Below are 27,437 nucleotides of genomic sequence, written 5' to 3' on the forward strand. Positions count from 1 at the left end.
CCTGGCAATTGTCACGCGATGTCTGTTCATCCGTAGTCGCAGCTTCTTTATGGTCTCGCCAATGTACCATGCTTCGGGACATCCTTTCCTGCAGCGTAAGGTAGACAACGTTGGCCGAGTCGCATGAGTATGTACCACCATCTGGCATGGGCTTGAGACAATTCATACCCCTTTAACCTGTGATTATCCCTCTCTCCAATTGCTCCGTCTGGACCTGCAAAGACTTAATTGCCTATAAAGACTCGCATTCAAAGTATCGTCTTGCTTCTTTGACTTTGTCTGTATATATGTTTCTGGAACCCATCTCTTCAGTCACCCGAGGAAGGAGCAGTGCTCCGAAAGCTAGTGATTCAAAACAAACCTGTTGGACTTTAACCTGGTGTTGTAAGACTTCTTACTGTGGTCACTCCAGTCCAACGCCGCCATCTCCACTCATATCTTTGTGTCAGCAGCAAATTTAGCAAACATACATTTGGTCTCTTCATCAGTCATTTCTCTTCATCAGTCATTTATGTAGGTTGTAAATAGTTGAAGCTCCAACACTGATCCCTGTGGAACTCCACTGGTTGCAGTATGCCAACCTGAAAATGACCTATTTATCCTTACTTTTTGCTTCCTGTTAGCTAACCAATCATCTACCAGGCTGATCATGAGCTTTTATTTTGTGCAGTAATCGTTGATATATCTTATCAAATGCTTTTTGGAAACAATAAGGTTTTCTTTAAACGCTTTCCAGGATGTGGGTGTTGCTAGCTAGACCAGCATTTTATTGCCCTTGAGAAGGTGGTGTGAGCTGTCTTCTTGAACAGCTGCAGTCCATGTGGTGTAGGGATACCCATAATAATAATCTTTATTAGTGTCATTAATATGGCTTATATTAACACTGCAATAAAGTTACTGTGAAAATCCCCCTGTCGCCACACTACGGCACTACTACGGGTACACTGAGGGAGAATTCAGAATGTCCAGTTCACTGAACAAGCAGGTCTTTCGGGACTTGTGGGAGGAAGCCGGAGCATCCGGAGGAAACCCACACAGACACGGGGAGAACGTGCAGACTCCACACAGACAGTGACCCAAGCCAGGAGTCGAACCCAGGTCCCTGGCGCTGTGAAGCAAAAATGCTAACTACTCTGCTACCGTGATAGGAATGGAGCTCAAGGATTTTGACTCCGTGGCAGTGTAAGTAATAGTAAGAATGATAAACTCATCGGGGGCCTTGCACTTCCTGCTGCTTAGATAACACTGACATGAAGTGGACAGCTGTCATACCTGGAGCAATGGGGGAGTGAAACTCAGATTATGTCCTGGCCATAACTGTTCATTGCAGCCCACTGCATCTCTGGATCAACTCAAAGGACCAGATATCTATCAAAGCCTCAGTCAGACCAGGCATTCCATATAGATTGTCTAGTTGTATGAGACCCTATGAACCTTTGTGCACATTTGTATGGAGTGGATGTGGATTAGATGTGAGTCTATGTTTATTTCTGGTGTAGAATGTAATGATTTGTTTCCTACCTCCTTATTTCACGCTCAGTTGCGTATTTAGTGGATAGACGACTGAGTAGTGGAGCAGGTACCTGTTTCCTGTTTCTTCCTGAGCTGCTACATTGCTTGCGCGAGAGCCTATCTTTCACTTCATCGTCCTTGTCTCTTGCCTTTGCATGAGTTGTGCTTGTCCATCTGTACCATTCACTTTGTTCCTAACTATTCTATTTCTTATCATCATGCTGCAGCTTGCAACAGCCAGTGTGCACCTTTCCCAACATTTGTGTGTAACTATTGGTCTCTCACACTTGAGCACTGTGAGGCGTGAATACTTGAGTTTTCTAGTTCCAATCGGTTTTGTTGTTTAAAAATATATATTTCTATGTGTATTTTATTTTGTTAAATTGTATACGGTGTTAGATCAAGGTATGTATTCCATGCCAGTGGATTTCATGGTAATAAAGGAAATGAGCCAATTAGTTATTCAGTGAATGTAATATAGGAACGATTTCAGAGAGAAGGCATTTTATCCAATCATATTCAGGGTGTGGCTGAGGCATCAGGGAGCAAAATATTTTCATTAAAATTAAATTTTCTTCCTTTTTGTTTTGTTGAACACAGTGAAGTTTCTTACCTCTCGTATTGCATAGTGTTTGAACATTTCTAGAATGATAACCGTACACCAACATTTTATTTTTAGAACAGATTTTATTCTTCCCATTTTCCTTTCATGAATCAGAATTTGCAGACATTAAGTTATTAAAACCTCAGTCAAGTCATGATCGCTGCGGCCCTGCCTCACTCCAATTCCATCTCCTGTCTCAATTCTTTAAATTGGCAAAAAGGTGACTATAAAACCAATGTTGTGGCAGTGACGATCAGCAAGCGATCAGCAAGCATTCAATTCCCTGTTTTCATTATAAAGGGGAAACAAGTTTGTCAAGATAATGCTAGTTACTTAAATAAGAACATTAAATGGGGGCATCACGCATCGGGTCCAACCGTAACTGAAAATAGGAAGGACAGGTTAAGTTAATGAGACCTTGGCCAGATACTGACAAACCCGTACTGTATATTCCCTTCTGTTTGTGGAGAGAGAATTTGCAACATTTGCAGTTAAAACCAAGCTTTGATTTCAATCACCATTACAATGACAAAAGGTGCTGCAGAAACTGGTTTAATTAGGAATATTCATCCTACTCTCTTGGCTGATTGCAGTGTTTAAGCACTTGATTGCCCTACTCTCCATTTACCTCAGAAGCTTGGAATTAAAATAACTCTAAATGCTAGTTATCTGTTTGACAATAAGCAGCAGGCAAATAACCAATTGGATTGTTCCTGTAGTTGGAGATATTCAAGTATTTATGAAGCATAAATTAACAAAAGAGTTTAGCCACTTAGATAAAAGTAATGCCTTGTACCTCACTGCAGGCGCCTGTAGCTTGAGCAATTTGGTTTGGGTGTTCCTCAGCTGTTATAACAAGTGTACATTTTAACAACATGCTATGACGATCTGAATAGAATTGGAGAAGCTTATCAGGCAGCTTGCAATAGTTCAGATATCACCAAAAGTATATTTCAAGTAATTATTAAACAGTCATTTGGTAGTACAAAACTTGAGCATTGCTGAAAAAAAGTGTTGTACGTAAAACGTCAGACACTTCCACCAGTTTATTACTCAAACATTTTATCCAGGTGCTCTTATTTGCGAGATGAACAATGGATAAATACAAGTTCATGATTAAACCAAATTTATTATTAAACACAGTAAAACAGTGTTTTATCCCATAAATTATCCCAAATAATAATCTCAAGATTCTTAATACTACCTGTGCCGATGAACTCTATGTGTGGGTCTAATTCTCTGAGCCTCTGTTGACTCAGGGCCTTCATCTGCAAATGTGGGTCTTGCACATTTGCTTCCTTCCATCTCTGGTCTGTCGTCAAATCTTTTCTATTATCTCTGCACCTGGTCTTCGCTGGGGAAGGTTCTGGATGGTCGATCTTTATATCCCCCTTTGTGCCTTTCCAAATAGTTATCAGGGCCTCAGCCAATGAGGTCTCAGGGTGGGGGGTGGGGGGGGGGGCGCTACACCCAGTGGAGCTGCCAATTGAAACTCTGCAGGAGACATGGGGTCCATCTCTATGTGTATTGTTTGTATGGAACCTTATTCCATATCTGTTAACCGGGTGCCAGAAAGTCTAGCTCTATCTAGGCAACCCAAAACAATCAATCCGTATGAATAGGACCGATTATCTCCCTGATGTGTTATTGACAGGGCAGGCCCAGATATGTCCTGGCAGGTTATTGGGTTACGGGGATCGGGTGGAAGTGAGGGCTTAAATGGGTTGTGCAGACTCGATGGGCCAAATGGCCTTCTTCTGCACTGTATGTTCTATGTTCTCATTAGGATATTTAGCAAGAATACAGGACGCTTTGCAAGAATACCAGTGTACGGGGAAAACAACAATTTATACTGTATGAGAAGAGAATGCTTACAAAGTGTCCTAATGAATGCAAGATGAATAGCTTTGACATGTCTCTTTTTTCCAATACAAAAATCATAAAATATGTTGGAAATTAGATTTGCAGTATTTTGCATGTTAGTATGAAATATGTTACCGAAAAGTGTAGTTTAATAGTGACAAACTATAAGAGGGGATTAAGACAACTCAAGTGTTACCATTTAGGAACATAATGGGGAGGGGGCCTAGGTACATAGAGAAATACATATGAGGTATTACTTATTAAAAATAAAACAAAATATATTTTCTTTGAGTTAAGTTGGGGGAATAAACCTAGGGATATAAACTTAGTAGATCATAGAAAAAAAATGTCTTTACTCAGAACGATAGGCTGTCGTAGAATCAGCATATGAGGAGTTCAAGGCACAGGTGGATTCTAGGCTGTGTGGCTTAATGGCTATTTTCCAAACTATGGAAAAGAATCCTTGAAGTTCCAATTTCTGATTTCCCAAACATGACTTGGGGCAAATTTTCATCTAATCCGGGGGCACAGTGGTAGATATGTCAAGAATCACAAGTTCTATCTTTGCAGCCCCCAATTTCAGGCAGACTGAACATCAGTGAGAAATGCAGAGGTACAGCACAGTCTCAGAAAGGGATTTGATTGATCCAGGATGTCATCATGCTTGTCTTCCATGGTGACTTGATCATAGGAGGCGGAAACCTGAGAGTATGTAACCTGCTATACCTTAAGTTGGTGAAATGACAAAGTAAAATTTGGAGAGAGTAGTGAAACAAATTGCTTAGCTGCAGAAGTGGGAGATAGGAAAGGATGTCAGAGCTGCAACAGCTACTCTGGTTGAAACATGAATGCTTTGGGCTAAGGTATGTATCACTGCATGCTTGCTAATAAATGCACATTGCAATCCTGGATTCTGTCCATTCTCTGCTCAGGAATGTAGACATTGCCCTAGACCGGGGCGTGAATCTGAGCCGAAACTTGCACGTGAAGGCTGTGAAACAGTATTTATCACTCGCATGACAGACCTAGGAAGCTCCATCAGAAACTAAATGCATGATTACTGCTGCAAATGGCATGTCACAACTGTGCTTTGTGCTAGACAAACTATGTAAAATGTGGTATGGGTACCTAAAAGGGGGACACATTGTCTAGTTCTCGAAGACCCATTGAGCAAACTTCCTCTGGCTGCCCTCATTTCCTGAGTCTCGGTGCAAGGTCCTTAAGATTGCTGTTCAACTTATGTTTTGTAATTCTCTTCACCTGAGTGGAATACTGGTTTATAACGTGAATTGTGCTTTCTCTTTCAGTGGCATCTGCCAGTATGACTCGGCTGGCTCGTTCACGCACGGCCTCGTTGACCAGTGCCAGCTCGGTAGATGGACACCGTCCACGAATCTGTACTCAAACCAATAGCAGTGACAGCGTGGGCCAGGTGACTCAGAACATCTCTCATACCATGGAGGTTTCATGCTAAAAAGTGATGAAACATAGAAAAAAGAATGTGGATGAACCTGAAAGGTTTTCTATTTCATATTATCCTTGGTATTGAAATAGTTAAAATATAACGAGTAGAGATTGCTTCATTGCAGTGTAGCAGTCTGTGATTTTCTAGCCTAACAATTAAAAGGCTGTCGACAGCTTTTTTTCCTGCATGGGTCACAATCATTGTGAATCTTATTTTGATAACTTGTAGTTGCCTGAACCTCTCCAACCTGTTAGCAGCCCTTCACAAGTCCTATATTTCTCCAGTCAATCAGTGCCATGGTACATAATAGCAACTGTGCCAATGTAATAGTATTCTTGTATTCAATTATTTTAACTTGTGCAATAGGAAAGCATCACAATTTGAACCGTTTAAATGTGGATGCACTTCCTAGCATTGGTGTGTTAATAACTGTTCTCGGTGTTCTTTATGCTTTCTGTAACAGTGTGCAAGCTACTCTGATCACTGCAGATATAGTGAATCTGGCTGCATTACTTCATGTTTTGTAGATACTTTCATTCCCTCTCCCCTCAACTTCAGTTTGGAAAACTATAAATGGAGAGGTCAAAGATTGTTGTGAGTTTTGTGTTCTGATCTTTGTGATAATTGTAGTGATGTTGAAATACTTTTTTGTACAAAATGATCCTTTGTTGTGGTTGCTGTTGATCTAATACCTAACCACGGCTGTGGGTGCCATTATTGATAATTAATTCACTGTCAATGTAGCCGTTTATGAAAATAATAAACTCAATATGGGAAACTAAAATATGTTTTGTCTTGGCCTTCACTTTGATGACAGGGGAACATTTGTCACTGATTCGTGTTTTCTTCACATTTTCTGATGCAATTTTCTCTCTGTCCCTTGGGTCTCTGTCACTCGGGTGACATTACCTCCCTGGGAACAATCCTGGAGGCGACGGTGACACTCTGGTATTTCACTCAGGTAGCCTTCTGAGTGAATTATACAGTTTTATCTGGCAGTGCAAATTCTAACCAAACCTTCCACTGTTCTGGGTGTCATGACTCAACGATGTACTTTCGCAGCTGAGATTAGTTAATGGATTGAACCTATCATTTTCCTGATCTGGACAGAACAGATTTTTCTTTAAAAACAATTCTGTGAATTATATTCATCGTGATGTGGGATATAGAATATATATTATCCACTTTGTGCACCAATACTGGTGCCTTTGATCCCTCTCCTATTGTAATTTATACTTGGTCACTTCTCATGGAGGAGAGAAACAACAAATGCATTGTTGTCCAACTAACTTCATGTACAGCATCCTCACAATAAGTAGAAGAAACTTTCAACTTATCTAGACTTGATTTGAACAGTCTTGACAATATGAAATCCAAATTGTGCAACCCATTATATGTCCCATTCTTCCAGCTCATTATAAAGAGCATTAGGTAATTTTCCAACAATTCATAAATCATTTCTCCTTTGATCACCATTCTCCCACTAATATTTGACAGATTTCTTCATTTGCTAAGTCAAGTGATGAGACAGAACAATCTCCTTGTGTTTCAGCGGCTTCGTTGCACCCGACTTGGTGTTGGGACGAGGCCATTGAACCTCACGAGATTGGCGATGCTCGAAACCCCCATCCTGCAAGACGTCATGATCCATTGGGCGTGATCCAAATCTGCATATTTAAATGAGCCATTAGGATACCACCTGGCACAACCAGGGTACCAGTGCCCTGGTGCCAGGATGGCACTGCCAGGGTTCAGGCTCAGCAGGGTGTTACCAGGGGCTGAGGGGGTGTTCCTGGGGGCCTCCCCGAGGTTGGGGGGTGGGTAGGGAAGCCTTCCAAAATGGCACCCCTATCTGCGAGGAACCTTACCTGTCAGGCATGCTAGCAGAAACAAAATGCAGCCTCAGCAGGGAGAAACTGCCCAATTGAGGCCAAAAAACCCGGCAAAGTGCCATTGAATAGTGGAGTGTTTCTCCTTGCTGCAGCTGCCAAGAAGGACCCCACTAAACTCACCCAAAACCGGACATAGAATTTGTTCCGCTTGAATCGCACACCATGAATTTCAATTCAAATCACACAGATGTCAGCAAATAGCCATACAAATTTATTACAATTTATTAAGAGTTAAGATGTACAGAGAGCAAGCAGCAGTAAAATGAGATTCAAATTGCCTTACTTAAGGGATAAAAGAAAAATATTTGGATTTATATAGCATCTTTTATAACCTTAGGATCTATCAAAGCCCTTTACATCCAATTAACCTTAGGATCTCTCAAAGCCCTTTACATCTAATTAATTACTTTCCTGAAGTTTAGTCACTTTGTAATGCAGAAAACACAATGGTTTGCAGTTTCTCCTCTTGTCTACATGGGTTTCCTCCCACAGTCCAAAGATGTGCAGGTTAGATAGATTAACCATGCTAAATTGCCCCTTAGTGTCTAAAGATGTGCAGGTTAGGTGGGGATAGGGTGGGGGAGTGGACCTAAGTAGTGTGATCTTTCAGAGGGTTGGTGCAGACTCGATGGGCTGAATGGCCTCCTTCTGCACTATAGGAATTCTACGGTTCTATGCGTTGATGTTGAATAGTGGCTAGTGGGAATGAGTGACAAGGGAAAGTGGTTGACTGGTGTGATGAATGTAGAGAAATTGATGTATGTTATATTTCATATTTGTTGCTTAATTCGTTTAAAATATATACACGCATTTGCTATCTGCTAAAGCTGTAATTAAAGAGTTGTAAAAGATGATGTAGTGACTGATTCTCAACATTTACTTGTTTACAGATAAAGGGCTAATGGAATTGTGTTTTGATTGCTGGAGATTCCCTGGAGTGTAGATAATTTATGCAGAAGTGGTATTTAGTCCTGGCTAAGCATATCACGGAACTAATGGGATATAGATGCTGTAATTAATGGGAGGAGCCAGGGCTGTCTCTAATTTTCAGTCTGTTGTAGGATTTTAAATTGGACAGCAGTTTTGCCAAATGCTGTTAGGTTGAGCAGTTTGCCATAGGAATCTGACAAGACAGTTGTTCTGGATCTGCTCTTGAAAGGGTCCCTCTCTAAAAGTATATATACAGAAGACTGCAAGTAAACCGGTTGTGTCAACTTTATTCATAAGTGGCATTTGAACTATATTGGGTTGCTTAATTGGAATTATCATAGATCATAGAATTTACAGTGCAGGAGGAGGTCATTTGGCCCACCAGTCCTTGGAAAGGGCACCCCACCCAAGCCCACACCTCCACCCTATCCCCGTAGCCCAGTAACCCAACCTTAAGTTGGGCAGGTGTCCAAGCTTTTCCTTTTATTTAAGAACTATTCAACTGATACTTGTAAAGCAATTTCTTTGATGTTAATGTGGTTAATTCTGTGTTTAAATTAAAGATTGTTTTAACATAAGGCAGCACGGTGGCACAGTGGTTAGCACTGTGGCCTCACGGCACCGAGGTCCCAGGTTCGACCACGGCTCTGGGTCACTGTCTGTGTTGAGTTGCATATTCTCCCCGTGTTTGCGTGGGTTTCGCCCCCACAACGCAAAAGATGCGCAGGGTAGGTAGATTGGCCATGCTAAATCGCCCCCTAATTAGAAAAAAATGAATTGGGTATTCTAAATTTTTTTTAAAAGATTGTTTTAACATAAAATATACCTATTGGTCAGAGTCATCACTTCTGGGGTGAAGTACTCTTTCCTCAACCGTTTTGCAAATTTACAAAAATTGCTTGGGGTTCTCGTCCGGTATTCTAACAAAGGTTGAGGCCTGATCCAGTATCCTATCGCTGGTATTAGCAATAGACAGTCTGAGAGTTGCAGTGTGTAGGGGATAGTACGGGTGGTAGGAGGAGGATGGTGTTGTTGTAGGTACAGCATCCTGAAATTGGTTAAAACTGGAAAACAATAGTTGAGAGTGGCTAGAAGTTGACAAAGAAATGAGAGGGGACTCGAATGTTTAGGGGATAGTAATGCTAGTTCTGTTACATGAAGGCTGTTGGGGTGGGAATGTGTGTGTATTTGGTTGGAGGTTAGGGTGGCTGGAAGTGGGCAGGGAATGGTGAAGATGTTTGAATGTTTTAGAGTTGGTGAAGTGGTTGGAAAAAGTGAATTTAGTTGCAGAATAAATATGGATAATAATCTTTAAGTAGGCTTACATTAACACTGCAATTAAGTTTCTGTGAAGGGTTACTAAGAGTTAGTGAGAAAGTTTGGATAGGCAATATAGTAAGTGAAGAGGCAATAAAAAGCTGAGTGCTATAGCAATGTAACAGTTTAGAGGGAATTAACAAGGTTGCAGATGTTATTTAGTGTGTAATATGAAGCCGTTGACAGGAATCAGAGCATACAAAGTCACATCAAAGAAGGATATGTTGAAACCACAGATGCATATTGTACATGTAGAAGTCAATGTTAGTGGCAATCTATAGTGTGTTAGAGACTAGCACAGTGTTAGGATTCTGCAAGCTAAAGTGTTTGAGGCAATTTAAGAGCAAGGTTTTTGCATAAAGAATTATGGCCAGTCTGGGGACATATCTTCAGCTTATTAGTCTGGAACAGTTCCTAACACCCCTTATTGATGAGAATTGCATTTCTCATGAGAATGAAGTATGTGGCACAGTATTTCCATATACTAGTCTAGTTTCATGTGGATCATATGACAATATAATCAGAATTGAGGGGTTCAACACACACCATCTGACACTGTCCATCTATATAAATATGCACCATTTCAAGTTGATATTTGATTTCCATGCTGAGAACACAACGGGATTGATAGTTTTTTTGAAGTTACCAATGGATATCCTACTTGTATGTATAGACTTACTCATTCTTTGTATCATTACTAATAAAGATAAAATGTTAATTTATCTCTGGTAACCAAACATACATAATTTTAATTAAGGATGAATGGGAGGTAGTGAGTGGCTGCAATATTGTGGGGTGGATGTATATGGGATTGGGGTGAATTGTGAACAGAAGATTGAAAGGGTGGATAATGTTCAAAGCAAACCATATCTATTCAATTTCTTGACATTTGGTGCTACATTTTAAATCCTAAATTTCTTTTGAGTCACTTGAGATATTCAGGTACTTAACTCACTGATCCAGTGATATCTAAAACATAAGATGCTCGAGACGGTCCTGGTCGTTCAGCTGGACTTGCCTGCAATGGTTTGGAGTTGACCAAATCAACTCAGCATATTTGCGTTGCCTCTCTGCCTCGTTGCTGTTTCTGAACCAACACTAGTTCCACTATTGCCTTGATCACCTTTTCAAGACAAGGTACTTCCAGCACGAATAATTTTGAAAAGCGCATTGACATTGCTATTTTTGATGGCATCTCGGCATGCGGAGATCACTTGGGTCTTGGGCTTCCCAACTGGAAGATAATTATACAAAAAGGTGTTAGACAATTAAATTGTTTCAGTGTACCAAGGACACCTTCAGATAAATAATATCCAAGTCAGTTTAACCACTTCACCAAAATAGCATTCAGACAGTTGTGATCCAATAGTACAAGCTTGTACTCAATAATGGACAGTTTCTCCAGTTAATTGTCCATCACCATTCCTGACTGAATGTGGCAGATCTGATCGGTTAGTTCTGGGATCGCTTAACTTTGTCTATTGCATGCTGCTTCCTATATTGTAGCTTCGCCAGATTGACACCTCATTTTTAGGTACCTGGTGTTGCTCCTGGCATGTCCTCCTGCATTCTTCATTGAACGTGCATTGATGCCCCCAGCTTCATGGTGATGGTAAAGTAGGGGATATGCTGGGCCATGAGGTTACAGATTATGGTTGAATACAATTCTGCTGCTGTTGATGGCTCACAGCGCCTCACGAATTTCCAGTTTTGAGTTGCCAGATCTGCTTAAAATCTATCCCATTTAGCACAATGGTAGCACCACACAATATGATGGAGGATATTTTGATGTTAAGACAAGTCAATGTCTACACAAGGACTGTGTGGTGGTTACTCCTTACTGACACTGTCATGGACAGATGCATCTGGAAGTGGTGTTCAATATGGATAAGTACCGATTCATCAGATGAGGGCGAGGGGAGCAGCTGTTTGTAATCAGTAGGAGGTTTCCTCGCCCATGTTTGTCCTGAAACTGTGAGATTTCATGGGGTCCAGAGTGTTAACATTCACATCAGATTCTTTGCATTTTTTCACCTTTACTAAGACATTTCTGCACATAACATGTGACTTTTTTGTATCAATCCTGGAATTGAATTATACACTGGGAGTAGGAATTCAACCGATTCAGCTTGTTGAATCACATAATTAGAACTCTTCAGGAGGAACCAGTAAATCGGATTTTCCTTTCCCAATCTTCTGTGTGCACTAGTCTACCGCGAGCCAGATGCAGGAAAAAGGAATGGAAAACTCACATCACCAGACATTTGCACCTTCTTTTCATTCCTAATCACTTGTATTTACTACAGAGATCACTATACTACCCTTTAACTCACCTCGTAAGCGTCCTGCCCTCTGTATCGCCTGATTCACTGCTCGTAGACAGCTCAAAAGCTCAGTATGGTTGTTACAGCGAATCTTGTAACCATTTATCAAATCTCGATTTAAGTCATAAAGTTCCATGTAGCCCTTCTTCATACTCCTCCTAAACAAAGTAAGAATAAAGCTCAGAGATGATGGAGATGAGTCTCAGAATTTAGCAGAGTAACTCTAATTCTTCAAAAGGTGGGTGTCTTCACCATATCAGATCTCTGGTTATCCAAAAAGATACTAAACAGCATGTGGTATGTATTCCTACTGACACTTTATGGTATGTGACCAACTCAACTGAAACTAAGCTCAGTTCCACACATCAATGGGCAGAACATCAAACACAGAGAGAAATGTATTGATACTTCCACGCTTTATACAAAGTAGCAGCAGTTATATGCTAGTGTCAAAAACACATACTTGGGTCAATAGAGTTAATGACATGTAATGCTTGTCTCAATTTAGAAGTTCAAACATTTTTACAACCAGGACCTCACTCAGAGTTATCCAACTCAACGTTTTCTCTCTTTCTCGACACATCCCCATGTTCTTAAGGAAGAAAATCCACATTGTGTTGTTGAATCTTTTCCCACAGTTGGTGTGGTCATCACATGAAAATGTTACACACCTAACTAGGATGAAAGAATGAAGAAAGGGTAGCACTGTGATGATAATTCTCACCATAATGCTTTCCATAATTACAATATTGTTCTTGTCTAAGGTAAATGTAACCAAAGAATAATTAAACAAAGAAATGTAGACAGTGAAATGTTGTCTTGGTCATTGGTGCAATGCCTGTATTACACCTTGCATGATTTCCTTGTAAAACAAGCTGGTGATTTTATCGCCTTTTTTGCTCTACTGCCAAAATGCCTCCTTGTCTACAGGATGTCGGTTCCCATATTAAAGTCCTTGGTAATCCATACACTGGTACTTCCAATAACTTATTGAAATATGAGATGTTTAACACAATCAATAATTTACAATGAGTTACTGCAAACGAATGAAATACTGAACTCCTGTCCACAAACTATTACTACTATGAATCAAACACGCATTTAAGACTGCACTTAACATTTCAATAGATACACAATGTGTTGCAGGACCAAAAATGGTGCAATAGACACTGTCCTTCTCCTGTATCCTCAGTTGTTGAAATTAAGACGCATTGCACCATCTCCAACTTTAATTCAGTCCTTCTGAGGACCTCAAAACTGTGGAACCCTCAAGTCCTCCACAATCTATAGTCATTTGAAATTCAATCTAAATCACTTAACATTGTTTCATGACTAATATCCATGACTAATATCCTGTCTTTTTCTGTGATTTTCCCTGCTCTAGAGCCTTGTCCCTTTACTTAGAGATATTACCAACAAAAGGTAGCACAGTGGTGAGCACTGTTGCTTCACAGCGCCAGGGTCCCAGGTTCAATTCCCGGCTTGGGTCAATGTCTGTGAGGAGTCTGCATGTTCTCCCCGTGTCTGCGGGGGTTTCCTCCGGGTGCTCCGGTTTCCTCCCACATGTCCCGAAAGACGTGCTGTTAGGTAATTTGGACATTCTGAATTCTCCCTCGGTGTACCCGAACAGGCGCCGGAATGTGGCGACTAGGGACTTTTCACAGTAACTTCATTGCAATGTTAATGTAAGCCTACTTGTGACAATAAAGATGATTATAAAAAAGGGCAGATCATACTAGATTTAGTAACGAGCTAGGCGTAGATAAAATAAAAACAGAAAATGCTGAACAAACTCAGCAGGTCTGGCAGCATCTGTGGAGAGAGAAACAGAGTTAATGTTTTGAGTCGAATTCTGTAGGAGGATCATATGAACGCAAAACATTAACTCTGTTTCTCTCTCCACACATGCTGCCAGACCTGCTGAGTTTGTTCAGCATTTTGTTTTTATTTCAGATTTCCAACATCCGCAGTATTTTGTTTTTTTAACCAGATTTAGATAAATGTTCTATTATCATTAAATTATATTAACTAACAGTAATCATGATACCAGCAAATTTAATGAGAAATTTGAAAACGAGAATGTAACATGGTTACTTTGATCCGAGATTTTGGTGAGGCTAACTTTAACAGGGTCGAGCAGAGTCTGGTAACAGTAAACTAGTGAAAACTTATTGGGTAAAACTATAGAGGAACAGTGGGAGGTATTTAAAAATGAATTCAGCTTTATGAAAATCACTTGTCACAAGTAGGCTTCAAATGAAGTTACTGTGAAAAGCCCCTAGTCACCACATTCCGGCGCCTGTTCAGGGAGGCTGGTACGGGAATGGAACCGTGCTGCTGGCCTGCCTTGGTCTGCTTTAAAAACCAGCTCTTTAGCCCTGTGCTAAACCAGGATCCGTGTATAACCTGTCATAACATACACACAAGTATATGATGGTGCACAGACAGACAGTGAGTGAAACAAAGGATGACCAATGAACATTCAGAACACAGCAGCCAATCACCAGACAGGACATGGCCACTATATAACCAGGGGGCACTAGTTTTCCCGCTCTCTCGGGATGCAGCCTCTGAGATAGTCAGAGCCTGTGAGCAACAACTAGAACATCCACCATGTGGTAGTAAGATAGTCTGGTCAGGTTAGCCTCAGGTCTCCAGTCAACTCAGTATAGTGTCAACCCACAGTTCAAGCATGTTTTAATAGTTGAGAGTTTAATAAAATAGAGTTGCATTTATTCAAGTGTTGGAAGCCTGTCTCTCTCTCTGCTACAGTAAACGCAGTCCTCGCAGACCCAGCTTACCCAACACATCATGGTACCAGTGAGTTATGTTTGAGTTTGACGGATCCACCTTGAGATAGTCTACCTTTGACCAGCGATCAGCCATCCGGTAACATGGACAGCGTCCGCCCTCCCCCACCGTTCCGCATCGCCGGCAACCTCGGTGCGAACTGGAAGATTTTTAAGCAGACGTTTCAGCTGTATCTTGAAGCCATCGACCTCGAGGCCGCATCGGATACCAGAAAGATTGCCCTCTTCCTCTCTACAGCCAGGGACCACGCTATCCACATTTCTAACTCCCTCACCGTTCCTGAAGGTGAGGACAAGGCAAAGTTCAAAACAGTCCTGCTGAGGTTCGACAGCCACTGTGACATCGAAGTCAAGGAGAGCTTTGAACGCTATGTGTTCCAGCAGGGGCTTCAGGGTAAGGATGAACCTTTTCAGTCTTTCTTAACCCATCTCCGTATCCTCGCGCAATCCTGCTACTCCGGCTCCACTTCCAACTCCATGATCTGCGACCAGATCGTTTTCGGGGTCCATTCCGATCCCCTTCGCCAGCAACTCCTCAAAATTAAGCAGCTCACCCTCACCATCGCCATCGAAACCTGCGTCCTACATGAGCACGCTAATGACCAGTACTCCCATATTAAGGCGGCAGAGACGGCGCGGCAAGGCCCCCACGATACGGAGCGGGTGCAGGCCGTAAAACAGCTCCAGGGCCTGAGTCTGGATGAGGGCAGCCATTTCGCGCGCTTTTCCCGGGCTCCTGCACATGCGCACAACGACCGAGGGGACGGCGAGGCCGAGGATGGAACCGCGCGTGTGCGCACATCTGTCAACCGCACCGCGCATGTGCGGTGGCGCACGGAACGTCCTGACGTCGGTGTCATGACGTGCAACGACTGTGGCTCCGCCCACTTAAAGCGGCAATGTCCCACGAAATCTCGACGCTGTCTCCAGTGTGGCAAGCTTGGCCACTACGCAGCCCTGTGCAGATCTGCTCAACTGCCCACCACACAGCGATCCCAGCCGCAGCGCAGGAACGTCTGGTCAGTGCAGCAACCCGTTGCAGACTCTGACATGGTTCCAGATCCCGACACCGAGGATCTCACATCCCCATTCCTGCTGGGCATCATCACCAAGCATACGATGCTTTCCAAAAAAAAAAAAAGGCTAATCCACCCCCAGTGATGAGCATTGATCCGGACGAGTGGTGTGCCAACCTTACGGTCAACGAATCTCGCATACGCTTCAGGCTGGACACCGGCGCTTCAGCGAACCTCATTTTGAAGTCTGACCTGGATACCATCCACGCCAAGCCGAGCATTCTTCCATCGGCCTGCCAGCTCATCGACTACAATGCCAATGCCATTGCTGCCAATGGCTCATGCCAGCTTGTGGTTTCTCATCGTTCCTCAAGAGTCACCCTCCATTTTGAAATAGTAGCGTCCAACAAATCTTCCTTGCTCGGTGCTCAGGCCTGCAAAATCCTGAATCTTGTGCAGCGGGTTCACTCCATGGTGCCCGCTGAGGCATCAGCCTCGCCAGATGCAAACTTTCAAACCCAATTAGATAACATCGTAGCACGATACCACAGCGTCTTCGAGGGTATGGGCACACTCCCCTACACATACAAGATACTTCTGAAACCGAATGCCACACCCGTGGTTCATGCACCGCGTCGGGTGCCGGCACCCCTTAAGGACGGCCTCAAGCAGCAGCTGCAAGACCTCCAGGACCAGAACGTCATTTCGAAGGTCACGGAACCCACGGACTGGGTTAGCTCCAAGGTTTGTGTCAAAAAACCATTAGGGGAACTTCGAATTTGCATCGACCCCCAAAGATTTGAATCGTAACATCATGAGGGAACACTACCCCATCCTTAAGCGAGAAGAGCTCACGAGCGAAATGGCTGACGCCAAGTTATTTATGAAGCTGGGTGCCTCCAAGGGGTTTGGGCAAATACAGCTAGACGCATCCAGTCGAAAGCTCTGCACTTTTAACACCCCATTTGGTCGTTACTGTTACTACCGGATGCCCTTTGGCATCATCTCCGCCTCGGAGGTGTTCCACCGAATAATGGAACAAATGATGGAGGGCATCGAGGGGGTGCGAGTGTACGTCGATGACATCATTGTCTGGTCCACAACTCCTGAGGAACACATCGATCGCCTCAAGCGAGTGTTCCATAGGATCCACGAGCATAGCTACCGCCTCAACAGAGCCAAGTGCTCGTTCGGTCAAGCAGAACTAAAGATCCTCGGCGACCATATTTCGCAGTTCGGTGTGCAGCCAGACGCAGATAAGGTGTCGGCGATCAATGCTATGAAGACACCAGAGGACACGAAGGCGGTCCTCCGCTTCCTAGGGATGGTCAACTTCCTTGGGAAGTTTATCCCCAACCTCGCATCTCACACCACAGCTCTCCACAATCTTGTAAAAAAAAGCACCGACTTCAAGTGGCTCCCCGCTCATGAGCGAGAGTGGCATGAGCTCAGGGCGAAACTCACCAAGGTCCCAGTCCTGGCGTTTTTCGACCCTGCCAGAGATCTCCACCGACGTGAGCCAGGCTGGCATTGGGGCAGTACTCCTCCAGCGCGACGAATCCTCCTCCTGGGCCCCAGTCACATCTGCATCTAGAGCCATGACCCCTATTGAGCAGCGATATGCTCAAATCGAGAAAGAGTGCCTGGGCCTCTCACGGGGATTGACAAATTCCATGATTACGTGTATGGACTCCCCAAGTTTACGGTCAAAATGGACCACTGGCCATTGGTTCACATCATACAGAAGGACCTCAACGATATGACGCCACGCCTACAGCGTATCCTCCTCAAACTCCGATGCTATGATTTCGTCCTGGTCTACACCCCGGGGAAGGAGCTCATTGTGGCCGATGCACTCTCTCGCTCCATCACCACGCCGTGTGAGCAGTCTGACTTCGTCTGCCAGATCGACGCCCATGTTGAGTTCTGCGCATCCAACTTTCCGGCCTCTGACGAAAGGGTCGTGCAGATTCGTCAAGAGACGGCCAGGGATCCTTTACTCCAACGGGTCATGCGCCATCTCACAGATGGTTGGCAGTAGGGCCAGTGCCCGTAGTTCTACAATATAAAAGACGACCTGGCAGTGGTCGATGGCATACTAATGAAACTGGACAGGATAGTAATACCACAGAGTATGCGCGAGCTCGTCCTCGGCCAACTCCACGAGGGTCACCTGGGGGTGGAAAAGTGTCGCCGGTGAGCCCGAGAGGCAGTAATTGGCCTGGCATCAATGACGACATCGCCAACACTGTCCTAAATTGCTCGTGCCAACGGTTCCAGCCGGCTCAGCCGAAAGAGACTTTACAGCCGCATGAACTGGTGTTGTCCCCATGGACCAAGGTTGGCATTGATCTCTTTCATGCAAAAGGCCGGGACTACGTCCTCCTCGTGGACTATTTTTACCCCGAGGTGGTCAGACTGCACGACCTCACATCAGCAACAGTCATCAGGGTGTGCAAAGAGACCTTTGCCCATCATGGCATTCCACTTACGGTCATGACAGATAATGGCCCGTGCTTCTTCAGTCAGGAGTGGATGGATTTTGCCCAACGGTACAATTCCACGCATGTCACTCCAAGCCCCCACTACCCCCAGTCAAATGGGAAAGCAGAAAAGGGGATACACATTGTAAAACGACTGTTGTGTAAAGCTGCTGATTCGGGTTCAGATTTTCACCTGGCACTGCTAGCCTACAGGGCGACTCCTTTGTCTGTTAGGGAGCTGCTAATGAACCGCACACTACGGACGACGGTGCCAGCTATCCACGTCCCGGACCATGTCAATCTTCCGGTCCTGCAAAGCATGCAACTGTCTCGGGCCCAATGCAAGTTGGCGTATGATGCCCAGGCCACAGATCTCCCTGCTCTGGTCCCTGCTGATCGAGTTTGTGTTCAGCTACCTGATGGTGGCTGGTCTGCCACAGCTGTGGTGGTCAAGCAAGTGGCTCCCAGATCATTTCTCGCTCGCATGCATGAGGGCTCTTTTCTTCACCGTAATAGGCGGGCACTGCGGCTGCTTCCACGCTCGCCACCGGAACGTGATGTCCCGCCTCGCCTGCTGATTCCTCAGGATACACCCTTTCAAGAGGTCACCGATCTGCCGTTTCTTTTGCCACCGTCTATGTTGGACGCAGCTCTGCCCATTCCAGTGCAGGCGGGCCCTGACCCACCCTTGAGGCGGTCAACCAGAATTTGTCGCCCGCCACAGAGACTGAACTTATAGACTGAATGTTGCATTGCCTTGTGTTTCGTTTACACATCTGTACATATTGTTTCGTCCTCATTTGTTGTATGCACTCTATCTGCACTAGACACCTTCCCAAGTAAATACGTTCACGTATTTTGTATATAGGTCAGCTCCTACTCATGTAAATACGCTCACATACTTTGTACATAGTCAGGCTCATTGACACATACACACATTTTTTGAAAGGGGGGAGATGTCATAATATACACACAAGTATATGATGGTGCACAGACAGTGAGTGACACAAAAGATGACCAATGAACATACAGAACACAGCAGCAATCACCAGACAGGACACGGCCCTATATAACCAGGGGGCACTAGTTTTCCCGCTCTCTCGGGATGCAGCCTCTGAGATAGTCAGAGCCTGTGAGCAACAACTAGAACATCCACCATGTGGTAGTAAGATAGTCTGGTCAGGTTAGCCTCAGGTCTCCAGTCAACTCAGCATAGTGTCAACCCACAGTTCAAGCATGTTTTAATAGTTGAGAGTTCAATAAAATAGAGTTGCATTTATTCAAGTGTTAGAAGCCTGTCTCTCTCTCTGCTACAGTAAACGCAGTCCTCGCAGACCCAGCTTACCCAACACATCATAACCCGAAGGGATAACAGCTCAACTTTCCAAATAAAATAGCTATGGGGGACAAAAGAGGTGAGATAAAAGAAAAGAGCATACAAACATGCAAAGGCCAGTGTAAATCCAGGTGTGTGGGAGAGATACGTATAAGGCAAAGGCAGACAAAAAAAAAAACGAAAATGAATATGAAAAGAAACTGGTAAGGGATGTGAAGCAAAATGGAATTAGAAGCAAAATGGTAACCTTTGGGACTGAGGGCCCTTTTAAAGCAGATCTGAGTAATATTACAAATGAAAATGAGGAAATGGCAAACTTGTTGAATAATCACTTTATTTCAGTCTTCACAGTAGGTTAAGAGAATAATCTACCTCATTCCAGTGAATCAAGGTAAATCACTGAAGCTAACACAAACAAGTTAACAGTATTGAGGAAACAAATGACACTAAAGATAGACAAATCCTCAAAACTGGATGGCTTCCACCCTGGGGAGTAGATCAAGAAACTGCAGATGCTTTAGTTTAGTCATGATCTTCCAAAGCATTCTCAAATTTGGGAATTCTCTCTTTAGGTTAGAAAATAGCAAATGCACCTCCGATTTTAAGAAAGGCGGTTGAAACGAGGAAAATGTAGACCTGCCAATCTAACATCTGTTGCAAGTAGGTTATTGAAATCTATAATTAATGATAGAGTAACAGGGTATTTAGAGAAATTTGAGCAGTTGAGAGCCACCATGATTTGTAACAGGTAGGTCATGTCTCAGAAACCTAATGAATGTTTTTTAAGGAAGTAATTAAAGTAGCAGACAGGGGAATGTCTGTCGGTATAATTTATCAAACTAATATATGGCATTTTGGAAGGCTCTGCATAAGACACTGCCAGCAAATTAAAATAATGGAATTGATGGTAAATTGTTGACTTGGCCAGGCGGTAGAAGAGAGCAAGTAGGGAGAATATGTGTGTACTCAAACAGAAGAAAGTGACTAGTGACTCCACATACTTGTTCTGAACTATTCAATATTTGTTAATAACTTAGATTAGTGTTCTTCAAACTTTTTTTCCGGGGACCCATTTTTACCAACCGGCCAACCTTCGGGACCCAACCCGGCCGACCTTCGGGACCCACGCCAGCCGACCTTCGGGACCCACGCCAGCCGACCTTTGCGACCCACGCCAGCCGACCTTCGTGACCCACATTTTCTCTTACCTTGTTTGCTGCTGATAAAAATGGAGGAAATGGTTTTGGGTCCCTTTGGCCCTCGTACACGCTTTTCCAATGGAACCTGTTGGATGAAGGTGAAGCCTTCCGGTGTCGGAAAGTATGGAGTCCCCATCTGTCCATAGTTCTGCATTTTTTCCCGTAAAATTGTATTAAATAAAAAAACCCCGAACTTGTAAACAAAATTTTTTTTTTTTTTTTAAATGAAAAAAAAAATTAAATGAATAAAATAAAACCCCACCCGAACTTGTGTAAAAAAAAAAATGAAAAAAATAAAAATTAAAGTAATAAAATAAATGAATAAAATGAATTTAAAAAACCCAAACTTGTAAAACAAAAAGCTGCGACTGTTTGAAAAAATAGCGGCCGCACTGTGCATGCGCGCACGATCATCGGCGCGCATAATCGTGCGCGTCTGCGCAATGCAGGCAAATATTTTTTACATGTTTGCGGCCATTTTAAAGGCAGCTTGCAGCCGGCGTTATTAAAAGCCAGCTGCTGCGCGGGGATTTGCGCGATCGGGAGCGCCACGAAGGACGGCGCCGCGACCCTCCCGAAACCCGCCCGCGACCCACCAGCAGGTCGGGCCCCCGAGTTTGAAGAACACCGACTTAGATAACACAATGGACAGCCATATACCCAAGTTTTCTTGCGACATAAAGATTAAGCAGCCTAGACAGAAACATGAAGTTACAAAGATAGTGATAGATTAAATGAGTAAGCAAAACTGTGGCAGATGGATTTCAATACAGGCAAGTGAGATCATCCATTTTGGACCAAAAAATTCTAGATCTGAGTATTTGGAGCGCCATGTAGATTTACCAGAATGTTACCAGGGCTCCAGGATTAAATAATGAGGAGAGATGACATAAACGTAAGTTTTTATTTTTTGAAATAAAGACAGCTTTGGGATGATGTGATTGAGATCTTTAGGATTTTGAAGGAACTGGTGGGGTTCCAAAGCATTATTATATGGTTTGGAAGATAGAGAGAACCAGGAGAATCTAGGACAAGGGGAGGTAACCCTAAAATCAGAGGCAGGCTATTCTGGGGAGAAGTTAGGAAATATTTCTTCATGCAAAGGGAAGTGTGGAACTCTCCACAAGAAGCAGTAGATGCTAGCTCAATTAATAATGTTAAATCTGAGGTCACTGAGATATAAAGCAAAGCTGATATGAGGAATATCAGCCCATATCAATATCAAAAATTGTACCAGCATTTAAGGATGTAACTTGTAGCCAAACTGTTCAGTTACACCAGTTCATTTTGACACTCTAGATCGCATTTGATCATAATTCGTCACTGCCACATGAGTTACTTACATGTCTCCCATTAGTCGTGCATCCTCTGCCCGGACCATCAAGCTACGGACCAGGTTGGCATGATCGGCCATCTCAGCAGTCAGTTTCTGATGAACAGAATGGTAGTCATCCACCTGTCAGGACAGAGTATTACACATCAGCAAATCTGTGCAAACCAATCCTCCCACTGGTTTGTTCAAGCAATTGCTCTTCAAGGACAAAAAGTACGCAAGAATAAATGAAAACTATACCAATAGAGAATTACTCTTCTCCCTCTTATTGTGGCCTTTTCATCTCTCAAATGGGTTGAAAGCTAAGCAGACCAACACCACATGTGTTAAATATAAGAGTCACCTTGTGTTGTGTAATATACGTATATTTGCATTGGGGCAGCATGGTGGTGCAGTGGTTAGCACTGCTGCCTCACAGGAGATTTCGTTTTTAATAAAATGCATCACCCAAACCTCATCAGAAGCAGAAGACCTATGTCACAATGGACAGAAACCCAAGTCTTCAGAGGTGAAAGCAGTGGGTTTTTTTACCATTGGGTTATTGTGGGCTGGGGGTGAACCAAGTCTCAACAGATCAACTCAAGCCTCACAGATCTGTTGGCTGCATTCTGCTGGAGACGTAACCCATCTTCTGTCGGGAGAATCTGCTACAGGTCCAGTCTCCAGTTCAGATTGCCGTAGCTCTTACAGGAATTAGCACTGTTTGCTGCCGCGCGGCATTTAAATAGACTTCAGATTATTGGGCATGTGGTATAGCAGAAGAAAACCAACCAGGCACCTGAAGGAAAACCTGTCTTATCGCTGAGATGTTGGAGGTTGGAACAAACAATGCCTGCCTCCCCCCCCCCCCCACCCCCCACCCCCCCCCCCCGATAGCAATGTGTTAAGGTTAATCTGTGACCTCCTGTCAGGGACGGCCAGCGACTGGGTAAATACTGGCAACTCTTGTGAACGTACGGTCGGAGTGAAAGCAGTGTTTGAACATAGTTTATTATTTAATACCCCATCAGAGCCCTGAGAGGTAAGTTGGCCTCTGGGGAATGGTGCATTGCGTTGTGGAGATAAGAGTAGGGTAGAGAAAATAATAAACAGTACAATTCAATAAGGAAAATAGATTTTATAATACAGATATCATCACAAAGTTAAACACTTATCCAGAACCAAGCACTAATATCTGTAAATACTAGTGTTGGCTCCACTTGCTCCAGCCCCATTGTAACTGTTGAATTCATTGGTGCTGACGGTCACACTCAGACTTTGAATGTAAGTTTCCCACTGGTCATTAACTTTCATACTCCAGTGTACTTATCCAATCAACCGTAGCCAGTTCTTCCCTAATATCTATGGAATAGGCTTTGTTTAAGTTTAAGATTCCTGTTTGTGATTGGACTATCTTGATATCAAACATAACTTGGAATTCAATTGTATTATGATCACAAGTTACAAATTAATCTTTTACTCTGAAATTATGACTTTATCCTTCCAGATTACATAATTTTTAATCTAAAATAGTTGAATCCATAGTTGATTACACAATGTACTATTCCAGGAAACTGTCATGAACACATTCTACAAACCCATCCTCTAAACCACCCTTGTGGTTGATCCAGTTGACATCAAGACAAAGGTCCCCGAAAATGATTACATTGGAGCGTGTAACAAAGACCATAATTTCTTGCTTAATGCTCTGTCCTACAATATATCTACTGTTAGGGGGCCTTTGACTACTCCCACCAGTGATTTCTGAGTCTTGATATTCCTAATATCCTCCCATTTTAATTCTACTTCATGATCTTCAAAACCAAGTTCCTTCCTCACTAATGTCCTATGTCACCATTTACAATAAGAGCAGCCCCTCATCCTTTGTCATTCTGTCTTGTCTTTTTACAATATGGTGCAGCCTGGAATATTTATTTCCCAAACTTGGTCACCATGTAACGAGGTCCCTGTAACGACAATTCGATCTGAACCGTTTACCGCTATTTGTGTCACAAGCTCATCAATCTTATCGAGGATGCTCCGTGCATTCAGATAATTTATTTTTTTACTACTATTTCATTGATGAATCTTATTTACTGGTGCACAATTACTGTTAACCTCTCTGTCCCTTGTTGTCCCACTCTGCTTGTCTTTACCAGTTTTGTACATTGTTCTGTTGACTCGATTTTTCTCTTTGGATTTCTAAGTATTGCTTCATCCAAACCGTTCCACCCCACCATCCTTCTGTTAGTTTAAAGCTCTATCCACAGTCCTAGCTTTACAATTCATTCGGCCAATGGTCCCAGCCTGGTTGAAGATCATGAATCAAAACCATTCCCCATATGTGATGATTAGAGGATTTTAGGAATATTGGCGTCTAAATATTGGGACATGTTAAGAGTTAAAAGCCTGGTGGTATAGTGTGTTTGGCTGCAATGGGCACGTTTTTAAAAAGGATTTTGTTTTGCTTCTAGTAATTAGCAGGTGAAATTAACCAGAATGTGATTGACTGGGGAGGTCCCTGGGGAGTTAATGTGTTTTTGCAGCCTGCAGAGATAATGGGCGGGATTCTCCGTTTCTGAGACTAAATGTTGATGCCAACGCAGATTTTGTGGATGTTCATGATAGAAAAACTGGTGCCACATCTGAACCGATTCCGCTACTGCTAAGGGGCTAGCACCATGTAGAACACGTTTGATTCCAATGAGAAACGGTGCCGGATTCATGAGGCTGACAAGCTGCAGCCACATACATATACTTCATTCCACACACACACCATTCCAGCCAACAAGATGGCAGCGAGGAGAGCAGCCCCAAGGTCTACAGATGCCGAGCCGGAGACCCTCTTGGACACGGTGGAGGAGCGGCGGATGACTTTGTACCCCGGCCTGGGAAGGAGACTGCCAGCTGCCGCCGTTCGCCGTGCCTGGGCGCAGGTGGCAGAGGCCGTGGGCAACACCGTACGGACGGGCGAGCAGTGCCGTAAAAAAAACTACACAACCTCCTAAGGGCAGCCAGTGTAAGTAGGCAGCACTGTGGCCCTGGCAATAACCCGCGTCCCACACACCCATAACCCGACACCCCCCCACCAGCAGGACGGCCGAACCACTACACTGCCCCAACATGCCGATACCCATACTGGTCTCCATGGGTAGTGCTCAGGCCACTGAGGCCACCAGCTACCCATCCCCTCCGCTACATGCGTCGGACTGTCTACCACTGTTGTTTACTGTTTCTCCCCTCCCCCAACCCCCGGGACCGAGCTGAGGGCCCTGGACGTAGTCGGTGGCCCGGAGGAACGGGAGGTAGCCAAGGTGGAGCTCGGCCACGGGCGAGGAAGTAAGACCCCGTTTAGTTGCGATTCCCCATGACACGTGCACCAACCACACCCCCACACCACCCTCTCCACACCACCCTCAAGCCAACACCCCTCCCCCTCTGCCCGGTCTAATCATGCGTTTAGTCCAGTGCCTTGCAGGACCTGCTGGTGATGTGGCGGGTCCATCTGGTGTCCCTCGCCCCCAGCCAGTGCAACAGCCGGGGGCACCCGTGAGCCGAGCTGCGACACTGAGAGCAGCTTGGACACCAGCCCTCCGCCTGAGATTCAGGAGGCCCCGGGTCAGAGGATGACAGTGATTTCCCGTCACAGCTGTCTCCAACACCCTCCACCATCCCAGAGACACTCACCTTGGTTGGGCACTTTAGTGAATAGGCTCCTTGGCCACTCTCTGGTGTGCACCACACAGTTGACCCGGTACTTCAGGTGGAGGTAGGAGTACCCGAGAGGGCGGACGGTCAGAGGGCAGGCCGATCCCAGGGACGAGCTGCCGTCCAGACGGGACTCGGGCTTCTGGAACAAACAGTCCCATCCATAATGGAGATGCCGTTGCAGAACCAGGGACTAGATGAGGGGTTGTCAGCGGGCATCCACACCTGCAGGCGCAGTTAGAGGAGTCCAACCGCGTGCAGGAGCAGGAGGTGGTGCCGACAATGCATGCCACCCATGCCAATACTGCACGGGTGGCATCCACGGTGGAGGCATTGGATGCGATGGTTTCGGCTATGGATCAGCATATCCAGGGCACGGGGCATTCTGTGCAGGCGCTGGTCGAGGCCCACCTCACATGCGACCATGTCCCAGAGCCACCTGGAAATCACAGCGGCGCTCCTGAGCGTGGCCCAGTCACAGCAGGCCATGGCTGGCAATGTTGCCGGCATTGCCCAAGCGCTGGCCAACGTGGCGCAGACAGAGGGGGAGGTGGCCCAGTCACAGAGGGAGATGGCGCAATCACTGGCTGATGTGACACAAACCCAGAAGGTGGTGGCACAGTCGCAGTGTGATGTGGCACAGTTCCAGATGGAGAGCTGGTTCAATTCCCGTACCAGCTTACCCGAACAGGCGGCAGAATGTGGCTCCTCGGGGTTTTTCACAGTAACTTCATACTCGTGACAATAAAACGTTATTATTATTATTAGATGGTCCACTCCCTGTGCTCCATGGCCGCGAGCATGCAAACCCTGGTCGAGATCAGAGCGGGCCTCCAGGACCGGCAGTGCCAGGTGGCAGGGTAGACTCGGGGGATGGCTCTCCTCGCACCCCCATCCCATGTAGTAGCCATCGGGCACCCCAAGGGAGGAGCTGGTGATGGGGCCCATGCCAGTGACTCCTGCAGGGGAGGTGCCAGAACATTGCAGCACCTCAGACACTCCCCTTCCTGTCCCTGGCGCATCTGATGGGCATCAGGGAGAACAGGGCAGCACCACGCCACCTGGGACACCCGAGCAGCAGCCAGGCCCATCCAGGTCCGGTCGCCCCAGAAGGCGCTCGCTAATGGGAACCCAGGTCCCAGGGCGGGAATCATAGCAAGGCCGCTTCCACTCCTGCTGTACCGTTTGGGGATCCACTTAGACGTAGAGTTAGGGCCTGTAAGGCCAAGAAGTTTGATACTAGTTAAGTTGGCACGGGTGCAAGGCACTGTTTAGTTATAGGGGCTAGGGCACAAATCTGTATATGTTCATTCATATTAAACACCTGTTGCCACCGTTACAACCTGCCTCGGTGCTCTGACTGATGGGTGTGAGCTGGTCTGGGCTTGCCGGGAGGGGACGGGTGGGCGGAAGTTGGGGGGGGGGGGGGGGGGGGGGGGGGGGGGAATGGGAGGAAATGGCCCAGGCTCCCGCACCACCGCCACCCCAGGGATCCGATTGGACCATGTGATGGAATGACCAGCTCGTATGCAGGGATCAGGTGGACAGTGGAAAGTGCTAACGTGAACAGGAGTCAGACATTGTCAAACAATGCGGAGCTCCAGAGCTCATCTCAAAGCGGGTTGTCATCATCCTCCATCCCATTAGCCAGAACTGGTGTTACTGC

At 44.8% G+C, this 27,437-nt stretch overlaps 2 protein-coding genes across 7 annotated transcripts in view; one reads left to right on the plus strand and one right to left on the minus strand.

The window, feature by feature from the left end:
• The window catches only part of ndrg4 (NDRG family member 4), a 336,617-nt gene extending 330,389 nt beyond the window's left edge, over window positions 1–6,228 (plus strand). For 4 of the 5 annotated variants that reach the window (XM_072518539.1, XM_072518536.1, XM_072518538.1 and 1 more), the window contains 2 exons: window positions 1,541–1,579; window positions 5,287–6,228. In XM_072518539.1, the coding sequence (XP_072374640.1) occupies window positions 1,541–1,579; window positions 5,287–5,453 (206 nt within the window). In that variant the 3' untranslated portion in view covers window positions 5,454–6,228. The remainder of the gene's footprint in view (window positions 1–1,540; window positions 1,580–5,286) is intronic. The other variant, XM_072518537.1, reaches the window with a different exon arrangement.
• Window positions 6,229–7,534: 1,306 nt separating this feature from the next.
• Window positions 7,535–27,437, minus strand: part of bbs2 (Bardet-Biedl syndrome 2) — a 140,338-nt gene continuing 120,435 nt past the window's right edge. For both annotated transcript variants that reach the window (XM_072518533.1, XM_072518534.1), the window contains 3 exons: window positions 22,095–22,207; window positions 11,917–12,065; window positions 7,535–10,817 (listed from right to left, as the gene is read on the minus strand). In XM_072518533.1, the coding sequence (XP_072374634.1) occupies window positions 10,711–10,817; window positions 11,917–12,065; window positions 22,095–22,207 (369 nt within the window). In that variant the 3' untranslated portion in view covers window positions 7,535–10,710. The remainder of the gene's footprint in view (window positions 10,818–11,916; window positions 12,066–22,094; window positions 22,208–27,437) is intronic.

The sequence above is a fragment of the Scyliorhinus torazame genome, chromosome 10 (genome assembly GCF_047496885.1).
Source record: "Scyliorhinus torazame isolate Kashiwa2021f chromosome 10, sScyTor2.1, whole genome shotgun sequence".
Classification (NCBI taxonomy): domain Eukaryota; kingdom Metazoa; phylum Chordata; class Chondrichthyes; order Carcharhiniformes; family Scyliorhinidae; genus Scyliorhinus; species Scyliorhinus torazame.